The 16810-nt window shown below is 41.3% G+C and overlaps 2 protein-coding genes across 2 annotated transcripts in view; one reads left to right on the forward strand and one right to left on the reverse strand.

Annotated features, from left to right (window-relative positions):
- LOC123506097 (potassium/sodium hyperpolarization-activated cyclic nucleotide-gated channel 3-like) overlaps window positions 1-16810 on the forward strand; it is a 927743-nt gene that overhangs the window by 31083 nt on the left and 879850 nt on the right. The window lies entirely within an intron of this gene.
- LOC123506169 (early nodulin-75-like) lies at window positions 8570-14500 on the reverse strand. Its single transcript, XM_045258084.1, has 2 exons — window positions 14459-14500; window positions 8570-9046 (listed from the first exon to the last, which is right to left on the reverse strand). Exons 1-2 carry the CDS (start codon window positions 14498-14500, stop codon window positions 8570-8572), a joined length of 519 nt encoding a protein of 172 aa, XP_045114019.1.

The following is a 16810-nucleotide window of genomic DNA, read 5'->3' on the forward strand; positions in this document are numbered from 1 at the left end:
ACTAGTAGTAATAGTAACAATAGCAATAGCATTATTATCATATGTGTGTGTGCCCTGCCAGACCTTCGAGTACTACACAGCATTGAACCTCACCGCCTCTTTGCTCCCCTTTCCTTTGTTGCTCGTTCTGGTCGGTTACATGGAACCATTTCTTTCACGCTTTACATTACAGACCAAATGCACCGTTAGGCTGTATGTTACCGTAAGGGCACCATCTGTACTGCCACTAAGAGGTTCCAGGTGACAGTACAGGTGTGGTCAGAATTCTAAGTAGCATTTTTCAAATTTCGCACTTTTTAGTCTTTCACTACAGGTACACATTTCCTTTAGACACTTTCTACCGTGCAATATTACACCTTATCATACTTAAAACATCACCACTCCACCACTACAATACACCACAACTCTTAATACCTCGGCTGTCACACTTACTAACTCCCCAGATGCCACCAAAATTGGACAGTCACCACAAAACACCTGAACCTCCATTTCAACCTCTATATTCACCAGACAAAAGCTCTTGGCAACATTTATAGAGTACACCAACCTGATCCTGTACTACAGGAAAACGACATCACACCCCGAACTCCTCCACACAATCCCTCCGTACTCCACAAATCACAGAAAACCCACCGCATTCTCTCAAATCAATTTTTCTCGTTCCCTTTGTCTCAAGTTGCCAGGCAGACGCGCTTCCCCCCACTTATGTTTACACTTGGCATCGCTACTCATCACAATTAATTCCCTCTATTTCATTACATTACAAAAACATAAAGCATATAAACACAAGGTGAATAAACTTATGTAAACGCTATGACTAAACATCTAATACAAATAGTAATAATATAAAAAATCAGTATAAAATAAGAAAATGGGATACAGCAATAAAAAAGAAAAATGGGTTACTTTCAGGGCCAATTCGGCTAACAACATAACAGTCTGCTTCATGATCTTTAAAAAATCTTTTAAACTTTCCATAGTCTTTTATATTATACTTTTCACTTTTTTGTCTGAATTCTTCTGGCATTGTGATAGTCCGTTAGTTTCACGTTTTCACGCATTAAGGGGTTTGTTTGTAAGCCAGTTGACAAAATATTGTTGGAATAAGTGAAACAAATGACCAAGTAAAAATGAAATCTTATTCGACTTCTGATTACAATAAAACGAAAAACAAAAATTGAGGAACACAGGGTGAACCATTTTCTTACTTTCTTTATTTCTTTTACTATTTTTCACGTTTTAAGAGCTTGTGAAGAAATCATATAATGAGAAACTGCTGAAGTAAATACGACAAATGATAAAATTAACATGTCATTATCTAAATAAGTTTACTTGACCAAAAATGAGCAAGAAGGAAAAGCAGAAATCTAACATAATTCAATCAGTTTCTTTACTTTCCTTCGTTCTTTTCTCCTGTATGGGGAACTGAGAGCTTCGGAAAAATGAGACGGTAAACAGTGTGTGGCCGTCTGCACAATGGCCGCGACCTCTCTGCCCTTAGCGTCCTGTATGAGGGAGGAGGAGGGTGGCGGTGAGGGGCTTAGCTTGGCTTGGCTGGGTAGGGGTGGGTGGCACGAGATGGGTTTAGGAGAGCTAGTAGTTAGGGTTGGGAGGGGACGAGAGGCACTGGGAAAGGCTGAGGAGAAAAGCTACGTTTGCTTTGTTGCCATTGTTGTCCATACTGGTCATGTCTCGTCTCCTGGTTGTAGTGTCATGTACGTGAGATGTGAATGAAACGGATTGTACTGATCAACTGTCCAATAAAAAAAAGAAAAAAAAAAAGAAAAAAAAATTCATAGTAATTTGAATAACTCTGACATTTTTCATCAAGAACATCAGTAAGCCATGCAAATGTTAGGAGTAGATAGGGAAATACGAGGAAAATTAAGATTCATGTACTGAGTCAACAGAAACATTAAATGAGGATTGAGTCGATTTATTATTGGGAATAATGGATGAATATATATAGTAGGTACGGATGTTTTATTAAGAGTGCCACTTGTATGTCTGTTAGCTTTCTTCTATATATCTATACATTGTTGTCTTTTCTCGATCACTACTGACTGAGTATTGATTTATAGAATGCAGAATATCTTGTTTAACGAGGCTGGTGGTGTGTATAGCGGTGTTGTACCTCCAGATCGTCTTTTTCGTTAGTTTACATTTTAGAGCCAGTCACCTATTTTCGTTTGCTAGCTAAGTAACAAAAGTACTTCAGCCGTGATCAAGACTACTAGTGTCACAATCAACTTTGACCGCTGCTTTACGTTTGAGAGCGTGCAAAGATAGGAACTGGTAAGGCAACAGGGCCAATTCCACAGTCTTTATATAAGTTTTCCAACCTAAACGCTTCTCATATTGGTAAAATCCCGAGCAATAAAAAAAAAGTGAAATTGGTCCTTAATTACCTATTACAAGTATTTATGTGTATATGTATGTATGTATGTATGTATGTAAGTATGAATAATAATAGTAAGAAGTAGAGTAAACATCCGCACTAATTGAACTTCAGCCTTGGTAATGATTTCTCTCTATTTTACTCACAAACCCTCTAATCTGCTGACAGTCTTAACAGCCGTCTAACAGCAGACATGGTATTTAGATAAGACTGAGACTGGCAAGAGAAGCAAAACAGTGAGTACGGTGCGTTACTGGAATACTGATTATGTACTGTACCTTCTTCTCCCCTACGCTACCTTCCACGGGTGCACGGTTCATTAAGAAAGTTACGGCAACCATCAGCGCACTATCAAAACAGAAACACGTAACTTTCCTGCCCCGGGGAAGTGTTGTGAGTGGAGGAACACTTACTTCGTGGAATTCCATTAACACCTAACTTCTCCCGCCACCTCACAGCTACCCGATGAATCCACAGTTTGTATTCTCGAAGTCACTTGTTTACAGACCCACTAATGTGTAATTAATCGAGTGAAACCTCATAAATCTGGGATAATTGAAGAAAAAACGAAGAAAACACAATATGCATCAAGACACGTTACTTTTATAACCTTCTACAACTATCTAATTAGGAGCGACATAGCTTTCTAAATAAAACAACAATAAAAAAAAAAAACATTCACCAGGGTAAATACATACTCAAGTTCCATATGAATGAAGCACAAGCACGTCTTCAAATTGAATAAATGAGCATCGGCGCTCACCAATCAATGAAGGCAATCTCCTGGCTATCGATGGGAGCAGGATGGAAGGAAGGGAGAGAGGGGAGGACAGGAAGGGGAAGGAAGAGAAAAGAAAGGCTAGGAAAGAGGGACGCTTTCAGAGAGTAGATGCTTCTCTATTCACCTTCTTCCACTCCTTCCTTCCCTCCAGCATCCTTATAACATTCTTCTCTCCGTCTTCACAACTACTCCAATCCCCTACCTCTCTTCCGAGCCCGTCGCGTCTTCCCCGCTAAAAGAGAGTTTACCTGAGAGAGGTGCGTGACTGGTGGACGACACGGATGTGGTGGGGAAGAGCAAGTGCGAGGATAAGTGGTGTGTGTGTGTGTGTGTGTGTGTGTGTGTGTGTGTGTGTGTGTGTGTGTGTGTGTGTGTGTGTGTGTGCGAGAAGGCAGGGAGGAAGGAAAGAAGGAAGGAAGGAAGGAAGGAAGGAAGGAAGGAAGGAAGGAAGGAAGGAAGGAAGCAAGGTGAGGAACAGCATTGTAAGTTTGGTGGTCAAGATTAACTTTTCTTCTCGTAGCAGTTGGCTCAAAGTTTTCGAGAGCGAGCAATATCCTCATTGAAGCCTTGGTGGTGGTGATGTTGGTGGTTGCAGCAGTGCAGGTAGTGCTAGTGGCATTGGTGGTGGTGGTGGTGGTGACAGCTAACTCGAGACACGAAGAGCCAAGAATAAAAGTAAACGTCAGATGCAGTTTTATTTAGGACACTCAGGCAATTAAAACTGCTGGCTTGGGGAACACTCTAGTGATCCACGACCTCTATTAACTGGCACTAAAGTGAAGATAAACAAGACGAACAAGACAAATAGCGCCTTCATGTAGACAGTTAATAGGGAAGAAGAAAGGGGACAAAAAGTGTATGGAATGAGTGAATTAACGCACAGTGGAGGGAAGCGCCGGGAGCAAGAGGGGACAATAGCGCCTCATCATAGCTGGTAGAAATAATGTGTTTAAATAATGAGTGAACGGAGAGAGAGGAAGGTGCGGGGCAAGATAACGTCCCCTCTATGGCGACTCAATTAACACGCAAAGGAGGTAGTAGAGGGTGGCAGAGGCATCCTTTTTGTGTCAAGTTTAAGGTTCGTATTAATCTCAAAACGTTTAAGTGTCTTATCTTGGCTACTTGTATCAGGCTCTAGTGGAAGTTAGTGAGGTTTTCAAGAGGGTTTTGATTCTTTTGGAAGGTTAACGACTAACGGCTATTCTGGATTATCAGTAACAAAAAAAAAAAAAAAAGAAAAAAAAAAAAAAAAAAAAACACTCATAAGTTTACGTAGTATGACAGATTAACCAAAGAACAACGTAAACCTTTCTTTTGAGACTCATTTAATGCCTGTCATTGCTAATACACATCTAGTTAACCTATCTAGCTATGCTTCACATGTGTTAATGAGTCTTGATTGGAAAAAGACAGAGTAAAGAATTAAATGGGTAAGTAAGGAGGTTTGATGGGTTTGGCTGGAATAGCAGACGGGCAGGTAATAAAAACGAATGGAATTAATGATTGTATTAGTAAGAGCGTAAGAGTGTATATACTGCGTCTTTTTGTGAGGTGTAGTAATCACTGGCAAAACTATCATTCTCATTCTATTTTTTTTTCACTTTTTTCTATCTTATTTTTTAGAGTAATTGATCGTTTTCACATCCCTTATTCATTCGTATTATATTACCTTCCAATATTCTGTCCTCAAGCTTTCTATATATTTCTCATATCTTCCTAACACTCAACCTTCATCTTTCCACACCCTCTTCTCATCCACTCGACATTCCTGGCCTCTATTCCTTGGCAAGATTCCTCCACACCTCCCCTTTCCTGCTGACCTTCACCGCCCGTCAGCTGGGGGCAATGACTGTCAGCATGCAATGCTTTATGGGAATAAAAGGCCCTTGAAGCGATTATCTCACAAAAAGGGGGAACAAGACACTATCTCTCTCTCTCATACACGGAAATAAAACATATATTGGAAAATAAAGTCATATGGAAAAAACGAAAGGAATTTGTCATATGGTTTGGAAGTCCCTCCGGGATGAGTTTAATTGAATTACCTCTCTCCCTGGCGAAGTGTGAGAGGGTGGGCGGCTCCGGGTGGCCTGCTTGGTGAGACGTAAACATTCCCCGTTAGAAACAAACACGGAATCCAATAAAACTAAACGATGTGCTCGGACAGAACCTTCGCCAGACAGGATGAGAGGGAGATGCGAGCATTTCCATGTTATAGCAGGAAGCTTTTAAACATTTTATGCCTTTATGACAGTTTTTTGTGGGGGAGGCACTTCTTTATCACCGCGTGGAAACAGCCCTAGATTTTGCCTCAACTGTCCCGGTCAACACTCATGCAGCCAGCTAGTTACAAACATAAGAATATAAGGGAGACTGCAGAAAGCCTTCAGAGCTACACATAACATTTCTTTTTTTTCATGGGGATCTTTTTTCAGCATATAGAAAGAACGCTGACTTTTGCCTCAACGATCCCAGGTAACCCTCAATGAAGCCAGCTGGTTAAGAACACAGAAACACAAAAAGTCTTTAAAAATGACATTAAAACTATACGTTGTTATCTTTGTACAAAATATATCTACGTGTTGAAAATAGTTGTAAGCCAAGTTGACCTGTTACGGTATATCTGTACCTATATGTGTAACTTGGCAATCTTAAACTAGGAATGATCCATACCTACCTATCTTCTCTAATCATGCCATTATCTAATCTGTTAAAGTTTCTCCTTCATTTAGTCCTAATAATATTCATACTGACTTTAATCAAGTAACTCGACATTATTTGAAAGTTTACTTACACCTATCTCTTTCTTTAAGCACATTATGTGACAAACTTAAATTTTTAACTTCTAGTCCTAAGACGTTAATTTTACTGTTATTCATTGTATCCAAGGTCTCAAGCAATATTACGTTACTCTTTTATACCTCTGTGACTTTCAATCTCCAAGGGAAAGTATATCAAAGTAGTAAACGGTACTGAATGAAATGTATGAATGGAAACATGATTCTCTCTCTCTCTCTCTCTCTCTCTCTCTCTCTCTCTCTCTCTCTCTCTCTCTCTCTCTCTAAAGAAAAGGACCAAGGTTTGTCTTTTCCTTGTCTAAAGTTAATCCTGCCCCTTCTCCTTACTTCAGATAATCCTTGACAACAATCCGACTGTGTGTATACCCCATAACTCCTCCCCACTCTCTCTCTCTCTCTCTCTCTCTCTCTCTCTCTCTCTCTCTCTCTCTCTCTCTCTCTCTCTCTCTCCCTGCAAAATTAAATGAAAAAAGTTCATGTCTAGACGTAATATTCTGAACAGTCAACGAATTTTTCTGCAACGTCCCCCTCCCTCGCCTTACTTTCCCTAGCGGGGCTGAAGGGCGGGAGGAGGAGGAGTAGAGGGGCCGGGCGGTGTTTGTCACGTCCAACCATGTTTGTGTCAATGAGCGTTTTCTTCTTTTCTTTTCCGTGGCAACAATTCTCTGCGTTATTTTTTCGAGTCTGATATGCCAGTTAGTATGTTTCCCGGTGCATGTGACGGCACACACACATACAGACACACACACACACACACACACACACACACACACACACACACACACACACACACACACACACTCTCTCTCTCTCTCTCTCTTGGCAACGCAGCTTCCTACCCTCCTACATGTGTTGCATATTTCACTCGAATGTCTGAGCGGTGACCAGCAGAGACCCCCTCGTCGCCTTCCCCTCTCGCAGCATGAACAACAGCGCCGCGCCAACCTCGCTCAGTGGACACGGCGTTGAGTCACGAGGCAAGTAAAGCGTATGAACGAAATCCCTTCCCTGTCATTTCTTTCCCCGCTGCCCGCCAAGAAGGAATTTACAGGACGCTTTTCCAGCACAGGGCGAAATGCCGTGTTAGCAATGGTCCTTTCCAGCCTGCAGATCATATTCAGGGTTATTCATGGGGATTCACGTCACTCCCGCCCTTGCACGCCCCTTGTCCAGGCTCAAAGGTGACTGGGAAGGAGAGCGACAGGTGGAGAACGAGGAAGGGGAAGAGAACGAGGAAGAAAAGGTGGGAAATGGACAGAGTAGGAAAAGGAGGACGTTTGAGGTTCTTCGCCTTATCTTTCCACCTGGTATCTCTCACTCCGCGCACGTTCTCGGTGTAATATTTCACGATGCAGCGGAACATACGGAGTATAATGGGTGTGTTTAATATATTACGTTGCTGCTCACGGCAACATGGCCTTACATAATACAACATAGTGATGCAACAAAGTGTGGAATGTTAAATTAGTGTTTCACCTTCTATAACTTTCATAATCTTCTGTAATTGACTTTTTGAGGAGTGGAGGAGTGGGCTAATAAACAAAGTGTTTTTTCTCTTTTATTTTTGTTCCCTTGACCAGACTTCTTAAGATGGAGAGCGCAAAGAAGGAAAAGAAAAACTTGCCATTGGATATTTTTTTTTTTTACGTCCAGGTTGTCAGTTACGTAACACTAGATATTGAAAACGGGAAAGGAAAAGTAAACGGTATGAGGAGCAACAAAAAGTTACGTCACCAATGGTTGTAAGTGTGGAAATAAAAAAAAACTTATCAGGCAGTTAGTGTGTAGAAATGTAAGAAAGGTGGTAATGGGTAAACATAATGAATAATGTGATCAGTTAGGTTACGTCAAGTTGAGTAAGGTATGGTTAGTGTGATTAGAAATGTGAGATAGGCGAGGAAGAGTGAACAAGAAGAAAAAAATTAGAGGTAAATTGTTAAGTTAGGTTAGGTTAGGTTAAGATAGATTAGATTAAGTTGGATTGAGTTAGCTTTGGTTAGATTAGATTAGGTTTGGTGGAGTTAGGTTAGCGTGCGTATAAATGTACGAAAGGTGACATGGAATGAAAAGGAAGCGATAAATGAAACGAATGACGTATGAACACAAACAGAGTGATTCAAAGATATATTACGGGCCGAATTGTTTAGTCTCGATTCATGAGTTAATTCCGCAAAATATGGAATTGATATGTACTCAGCCTATTAAACACTGATTATTCTTTTTATTTAGTGGTCTGCTGTATATTCATCTATTCGTTTATTTATAATTTTTTAGAAGTTTTACTTAAAGTTACATATTATTACATTAAAATACTTCACTAAGACGCCTTGATGATTCACTAAACGTATCTAAAATCTCAATTCTGATGTTCAGAACTGGTATCGTAACGTCCATCTACTCACCTTTCACTAAAATAAAACTACAGCTCTTACCTATCTCTCTCTCTCTCTCTCTCTCTCTCTCTTGTCTCCGAGCTTCCCATTTTTGCATAAATTCCCAGAATCTTCCTCGTCTTCTTTTACTTAACAAAATGCAATGTCTTGAGACGCCTTCACTCAGGTCAGTGGATGGTCGTGTGAGACGTACAGCAGACTAGTGAGGGTGGGAAGGCTGGTAACTTGTGGGAGGTTTTGAAGGCTGAGAGACGGAGAGAGGCTTGCTGAATTTAGGAGATGCTTGTGAAGGCTTCGAGAGGTTGGTAGTGTAGGCTGTGGGAGGCTTTTGGAGGCTGTGGGAGGTTAGTGGAGGCTTGAGGAGACTAGTGGAGACTGGGAGGCTAGGGGAGGCTATGGGAGACCATTGAATAGTTTTAGAGGTTGATGGAGGTTGATGGAGTCTAATGGAGGGTTTTAGAGGCTGATGAAGACCGTTGGAAGACCTTGATTGTAGGTAATGGTTAGTGGAAGCTGGTGAAGTCCAATGGATGCTAGCGGAGGGTAGTGGAGGCTGTTGTACTAGATTTTGCAAGGCTGGTGGAGGATTTTGAAAGCTTATAAAGGATGGATGAGGATTGTGAAGGATACTGGTGGTCTTTGGAGGCTGGTGGAGGCTGGAGAAGGCTGTCGTAGGCTGTGGGAGGTTGGTGAAAGCTATTGGATGCTAGTGGAAGCTGTTGGATGCTAGTGGAGGGTATTGAATGCTAGTGGATGGTATTGAATACTAATGGAGATTGGGGGGGATGGAGTAAGCTGGTGCGTTAGAGAAGGACGGAATGAAGGAAGGAGGAGGGACAACACTGGAAGAGCCTGGCACGCAGCGATAATCACGGATCGGGGCCAGGAGGGGAGAGGATTTTACAGGATCCCAGAGTCTTCTCGAAATAAGTTAATGGCTATAGGATAGGATTGGACCAGTGATGAACGGCATGGAAAAAATAACGTTGGAAGCTGTAGAGTAAAGGAGAGTGTTGGCAAAGGTTGAAAAACGTCACTTCGGAAACTCAAAAGGACTCGTAACTTGAGAGAGAGAAAAAAAAAAAGATTCGAAGAGCATAATGAAATAACAAGAAAGCGATAATGCTGGGCAAGAGACAATGTGGAGCACAGGGCCTACTCAATATTCTCCGGGTAGATCCGTCACCTTAACATGAATCTTGAAATCATTTTGGAGAGCACAAAGAAATTAATGAGGAAATAAGCAAAATCTGAGGAAAATAAATGAAGAAAAATGGAATTAAGTTGCACTCTCACTAAAACAAACGGTTCCTCAATTCTCACTACGTATTTTCGTTAGTTGCCCATCTATTCTAGGCTAATCCGTCAACTCTATACACTTCTATGGTCAATATTTGCCAATAATGAGAACTTTAACAAATCATTAATTACGACGCACAAAAAAAAAAAAAAAAAAAAAAAAAAAAAACAAGAACTTTAATTTTACTTTTCTGGCTCGAAGATTCAGTTAAGAGATTGTACTCCCCAAATGAAAGCCTATAAAAGTTGTTGTTGAATAAAGAAAGCAATCATATAGCAGTGAAATAATTCATCTACGAAAAAAGAGTGAGTTTGAAAGTGAGTTAGTGGTGAGTTCTTAGGTATTGTTAGGCTTATCGGTTATGAACTCACGGTGCGGAAAGGTGACGTGGGGAGGAACAATGATGGGAGATAAGGACGTGGGATGGATGGGCTGGATTGGGGTAATCTGTAATAAACCCAAAGAATCCTTAAGGTCCTTCAACGGCTCCTTGATTTTTTGTTTTTTTTCTTTTTTTTGTCGGATCCTAAAACGAACGGTGAATAAAGTCCAGTTGGTGGTTCCTGACAAGTTGGTGCCGGAAATGTAATTATTCTCCGCTATAAATTAGAGAGGAAGACACGAAATTCTGTCCGGCCAAAACAATGACGCAGATGTCAGGCTATAACGGAATTATGAGAAAGTTAAATGCTAATCATTAGTTCGGTTAACATCATTAATCATATAAGCTCTCTCTCTCTCTCTCTCTCTCTCTCTCTCTCTCTCTCTCTCTCTCTCTCTCTCTCTCTCTCTCTCTCTCTCTCTCTCTTTCTCTCTCTCTCTCTTACTTATACCTGAAGTGATGTGCCTTTTTCAATTTTTTCTTTATAGATTTCTTTCGTACTTAGTCCGTTTTCCAAAATTCAAAGAATAGTCAATAATGTTCGAGTAGAAGTGAATGTATGTGCAGTATCAATTAAGTATAAATAAATAAATAAATAAATAAATAAATATATATATATATATATATATATATATATATATATATATATATATATATATATATTTTTTTTTTTTTTTTTCTCGCTACCACGAAAGCTTAGACATGGAAACGCGACTGATTTCTTTATTTAAACTATTCATTGCTACTGACTTTCAAACTTCACAGGGTCATCAATTGCTAGAACCATATTCTAAAACATTTCATGTACTCTGGCTTTACGTCTGTTTAAAGTGCTTTAGTAATAAATTTAGAAAATTTTCATATTATCAACAAAAGAAACACTCTTGAAAAGCCTTCTAATCACCTGTGACCTTTTGTGATCTTTAAAATAGTCGTTATGAGAGAGCAAAGCTTTTCAGAACACAAATTTTAGCCAGAAGAGAGAGAGAGAAGAAAAAAAAAAAATAATTGTAGTGGATGAACAGATATTGATAACATTTAAACCATTCATAAGAAAAAAGAAGGTGCTGAACGTATTCTAACCCCTTAGTGATACCAGGAACATTATTTAACTGATGCCATGGTACTGAAGGAATAAAAATCAGAATGACGCCACCATCTCGTCCTCTTCACTCCCTCCTTATTCCTCGACCCTTTCATGCTTCCTTCTCATCACTTAAGTAATTCTATTCACCCACGAGGTCCTTTCCGTCCTGGTCTTGTGTCCTTCACCTTTACATCACACGCCCAACTTAATCTCATCTCTAAGCCTTTCTTTCTCACCTGCAAAATAATTAATTCCATTCTTATATCCCTTCCCTCATGTCCTCCCACCTTCAGTCTCACCTTGGCTCATCCTCCACGTATTTCCAATCTGCAGGTGAACTTATTTCCTTGTACAAATTGTTTCCTACTTAAATATCTATCTTTGTTTACCTTTACACCTAAATTTTTCACATTATTTTTCATGTTTAATGTTTCCAGTTTACAGACAAGCTTACTCTCTCGTGCAGGTGAACTATTTCATACCTGTACTTTTATTTTTACATTCATTATGTCTCCAAAGTTAACCCTTCCTCATAATCCTCTATGTTTATTTCTCTCTCTCTCTCTCTCTCTCTCTCTCTCTCTCTCTCTCTCTCTCTCTCTTGTCTGGTATAGATAAATATTTTACGTGTATATCAATCTTAATTTTCCTTCAGTTCTTACTCATAATCCTTCAGGTTTATTCAGTTTTCCTCAGCATGTATTCCTTTTTCTTAGATACAGGTCAAATACTTCTTACCTGTACAACTACCTTTATTTTCCTTTCATATCTTAGCCTTTCCAATCACCACACATGTTTATCTCGATCTCCTCTCCTCTATCTCATCAACCACATCGCCAGGCCTACATCCGATCATCTAAATCGCTTTCCTTCCATCCTCTCCCATCTTGTTCATTACTCCCACAGCCCACAGCCTCTCTTCCTAACCTCAATATCCTAACGAGGGAGGCTGAGGATGCGTGTGGGACTGGCTTCTCATATCCGCTCTCTCCTTCAAGTTTTCTATCGCCCTTCGACTTCGCTTCTCTCTCCCTACACAGCGGAACCCCCAGCCCCTCTCTCTCTCTCTCTCTCTCTCTCTCTCTCTCTCTCTCTCTCGTCATTTCGTTTACATTTTTTTTCTTTTTATCTATTTCTGTTCTATAGCTACGACCTGGCATGACCCAATAAGTCCTCAGAGGCTGGCTTGTGTCCGCCCAGCTGCTTGGTGTTTGTATTTCCTGAGGTATTGTGTTTGTGAACTGCACCGCGTCTTTGTTGGCTGCGAAATACGAAGTCCGGCACGGATGGTGGTGGTGGTGGTGGTGGTGGTGGTGGTGGAATGAAGAATTATGACTGGTTAGAAATAAATGAACGGTATGTTCTTTTTTGTGCTTTCTCTCTCTCTCTCTCTCTCTCTTTCTGTGTGTGTGTGTGTGTGTGTGTGTGTGTGTGTGTGTGTGTGTGTGTGTGTGTGTGTGTGTGTGTGTGTGTGTGTGTGTGTGTGTGTGTGTGTGTGTGTGTGTGTGTGTGTGTGCTTATTTGATTTAGTCCTACAGGGCAGGAAAGGTCAGAGAGAGAGAGAGAGAGAGAGAGAGAGAGAGAGAGAGAGAGAGAGAGAGAGAGAGAGAGCGCACTATCTCTTTTTGAGTGGTGGTTGTGGGACCGAGGCACAAAATGAATAAAAATGAAAACATTCTCCTTTGTGTTCCCCTTGCTTCAATTTGTGCTTCTGGAGAAACCTATCCCCCCTCCACCTCTCTCTCTTTCTCTCTCTCTCTCTCTCTCTCTCTCTGGCTCGTCTGTCGACCACATATGGCTCCTCAAAGGTATTCCACCTCGGCATTACCTTCTCTTCACTCTTATCTCTCTCTTTCTTTTATTCTGTCTCCCTGTAATGTTACTCTTTTATTGTCTCCCCCACAAACTCCAGCCTCTCCACCTCTTCACATTAGTGCATCCTCTGTCCCTCAACCTCTCTGTTCTCCACAAACTTTATCTTATCTATTTCTTGTTTCTCCTACTTTTTTCCAACTCAGTAGCACTAAGAGCAATAAAGTAACCAACACGTGCTTGAATCCTCCTCTTATCCATGTAAATCCACCCTCCACTTTCACACTAGTCCTCCGCTAATCCTCCTCCACCACTCCACCACGAGCCTCTCTAACTTTTACTCGCCTGGTGCAGTTTTCCCCCGTCTGTTTCCCTAAACTTGGAGCTTTTCCACTTTCACCTCTCTCTCTCTCTCTCTCTCTCTCTCTCTCTCTCTCTCTCTCTCTCTCTCTCTGTGTGTGTGTGTGTGTGTATTGATATTTTTCCTCTTCTATGCATACGTCTTCCATTACATCATCAATCTATACGTTTTACCTGCTTTCCATGTCTATGTTTACTTTTCATCCCTCACTCTTTGTTTCCCATTTTCTTTATGTTCTTTGTGCAAATTCTCGAGAATTCTCTTCCATAAGTTTCTGTTTCTCTTCCCTTTCCGTTTTTTATTTCCTCTTTTCAGATTATCGTAGTTTTTACTTATTTAATTTGTTCACGTATCTGGTTGTTATATCTCTCTATATCTTTTATCTTTTCACCGTTTCATCTTCTTTCCTCAACTATTTCCGTTCTCATTTTCATCTTCTTTCCACGTATTTACAGTACTTTTTCGCTCATTGATCTTTATGCGCATCTTTTCCCTTAGATTGTTCATTAAATTTTTTTTGTTGATCTTATCCTGTACTTCATCTTCTCTCCACCTTTCTCTATCTTCTGATTCTTCATTCCATCCTTTTCACTCTTTCTTTCATCAAATCATCGTCCACTTTCTAGTAGCCCCTCATCTTTCAAATATTCACCTTTTCAACTTTTTTTCGTCTATTGAATCTTCATCTTCTGACTCTCCATTTCTTCATTTATCTACGTATGTTTCCTGTTATCAAATCCTCTTTTAGCTTCTCTTATTTTACCTCATCTATTGCTCCTTCATTTTTTATTTGATTTTCTCAACTTATCTTTTCTTATCATCTTTAGTATTTTCTTAGTTTCAATTCTCTCTCTCTTTATGAGTCTTTTCCATTCTTCATAAAATGTTCCACTTCACTCAGATTTTCTCATCAATTACACCTTCCCCCTTTTATTAGTTTCTGTTACCTATTGCATCTTCTCTGTATTTATCTCTATTCCCAACCTTTTGATTTCCCGATTATCCATTTTCTATGAGTCTCTTTCCTTCATCATCAAATTTTCATCTCCAGTCCTGCACGCAACACTCCACATCTTCCTTCCATCAGCGGATATCGTTATCAATGATCCGCCACGTGGGTTCCGGCTCCTAATTGCTCATTCATACCTGTGCCTTCCCTGCTTCCTTGCCTACCTGACTACCTGTCATCATGCCTCCCTGCTAACCTGCCCCCTTTCCTACCTACCTTCCTGCACTGAGCCGAGCGTAGTATCTGAGTCTGGCCGAGAAAACTGTGACTAATGATGGAAGGTATCTCAGGAAGGTTAAAGGTTGCGCTGGTTACATCTTGGTGTTGGTCCCTGTCTGTATCTTTGTGTGGTGCTTCGCTGTCTCGCTGTATGCTTGTCTCTGTTTCTGTCTGTTTGTCCCTCTGTCTCTGTCTGTCTGTCTGTCTGTCTGTCTCTCTATAGTGCGTGAGAAATTGGAAGGTCGTTGTGTGTGTGTGTGTGTGTGTGTGTGTGTGTGTGTGTGTGTGTGTGTGTGTGTGTGTGTGTGTAATTCCCCTCGGTCGTCTGCTGGTCACCCAGCCAGTCTTCCCCATTACGGAGCGAGCTCAGAGCTCATAGACCGATCTTCGAGTAGGACTGAGACCACAACACACTCCACACACCGGGAAAGCGAGGCCACAACCCTTCGAGTTACATCCCGTACCTATTTGCTGCTAGGTGAACAGGGGCTACACATTAAGAGGATTGCCATTTGCCTCCCCGTTTCCCGAGACTCGAACCCGGCTCTCTCGATTGTGAGTCGAGCGTGCTAACCACTACACTACGCAGTGTGTGTGTGTGTGTGTGTGTGTGTGTGTGTGTGTGTGTGTGTGTGTGTGTGTGTGTGTGTGTGTGTGTGTGTGTGTGTGTAATTCACTGTTTGATCTGCTGCAGTCTTTCACGAGACAGCCAGACGTTACCCTACGGAACGAGCTCAGAGCTCATTATTTCCGATCTTCGGATAGGCCTGAGACCAGGCACACACCACACACCGGGACAACAAGGTCACAACTCCTCGATTTACATCCCGTAGCTACTCACTGCTAGGTGAACAGGGCTACACGTGAAGGAGACACACCCAAATATCTCCACCCGGCCGGGGAATCGAACCCCGATCCTCTGGCTTGTGAAGCCAGCGCTCTAACAACTGAGCTACCGGGCCGTGTGTGTGTGTGTGTGTGTGTGTGTGTGTGTGTGTGTGTGTGTGTGTGTGTGTGTGTGTGTGTGTGTGTGTGTGTGTGTGTGTGTGTGTGTGTGTATGTGTGTGTGTGTGTGATAGATATGCTGGAAAATCTTGCAAAGGAGAAAATAAATATTTAGGTAATGAAATTTGACAAACGTACACCTTAGAGAATAACAACATATTACTTGTATTTCTACTACTACTACCACTACTATAACTATTTTTACTACTGATACTACTTAATACTATTACCACTACTGCTGCTGCTGTTGCTGCTGCTACTGCTACTGCTACTGCTACTGCTACTAATACTACTACTATTACTAAAATCTCTTTCTCTCTCTCTCTCTCTCTCTCTCTCTCTTCTACGAATGTTATAATCAGAGTTTCCCAATTAAATCTAAATTTGTTACTGATAAAAGACTTAATAATGCCTGGCTTACCTCTCCTCTACTAAACCTCATCTTCTTTTCCTCACCGAAACACAGCTGTCTGAGGCAACTGACAGTAGCCCCTTCTCTGTTCCCTCCTACTTTCTCTATTCTCATTTTCATTCCAAAGCTGGATGTTGCGTCTATGTACACAACGACTTAACTTGCTCTCGTGCCCACGCTCTTGAGTCTTCCGAATTTTCCACCATCTGGCTACGACTTAACAGTCACTCTCAAACTAAATTCATCTGTGCTGTTTATCTCTCCCCTAACTCTTCTGACTATAGTAATTTCTTCGACTACTTAACTTCTAAAGTGGAGCACATTCTGTCCCTCTACCCTTTCGCTGAGATTTCCATTCTTGGAGATTTCAATGTTCACCACCAGCTTTGGCTTTCCTCTCCCTTCACTGACCACCCTGGTGAACTAGCCTTCAACTTTGCTATCCTCCATGACCTAGAGCAACTGGTGCAACACCCTACTCGTATTCCTGACCGTCTTGGAGACACGCCCAACATTCTTGATCTCTTCCTCACCTCTAACCCTTCTGCTTATGCTGTCACCCTTTCATCTCCGTTGGGCTCCTCCGATCACAATCTCATTTCTGTATCTTGTCCTATTTTTCCAATCCCTCCGCAGGATCCCCAAAGCGAAGGTGCCTCTGGCGTTTTGCCTCTGCCAGTTGGGGGACCTGAGGAGGTATTATGCTGATTTTCCTGGAATGATTATTGCTTCCGTGTCAGAGACCCATCTCTTTGTGCTGAACGCATAACAGAGGTGTTAGTATCTGGCATGGAGGCGTACATTCCTCATTCTTTTCTCAACCTAAACCTTCTAAACCTTGGTTTAACTCAGC

The sequence above is a fragment of the Portunus trituberculatus genome, chromosome 19, assembly GCF_017591435.1.
Source record: "Portunus trituberculatus isolate SZX2019 chromosome 19, ASM1759143v1, whole genome shotgun sequence".
Taxonomy (NCBI): domain Eukaryota; kingdom Metazoa; phylum Arthropoda; class Malacostraca; order Decapoda; family Portunidae; genus Portunus; species Portunus trituberculatus.

Bases quoted from the DNA above. Each gene is read 5' to 3' on its own strand.
- LOC123506169 (XM_045258084.1), bottom strand. From the start codon at position 14,500: ATGACAGGTAGTCAGGTAGGCAAGGAAGCAGGGAAGGCACAG. The intron at 9,047-14,458 runs GTATGAATGAGC...AACCTCCCACAG, and splicing joins AGGAAGCAGGGAAGGCACAG to CCTACGACAGCCTTCTCCAG.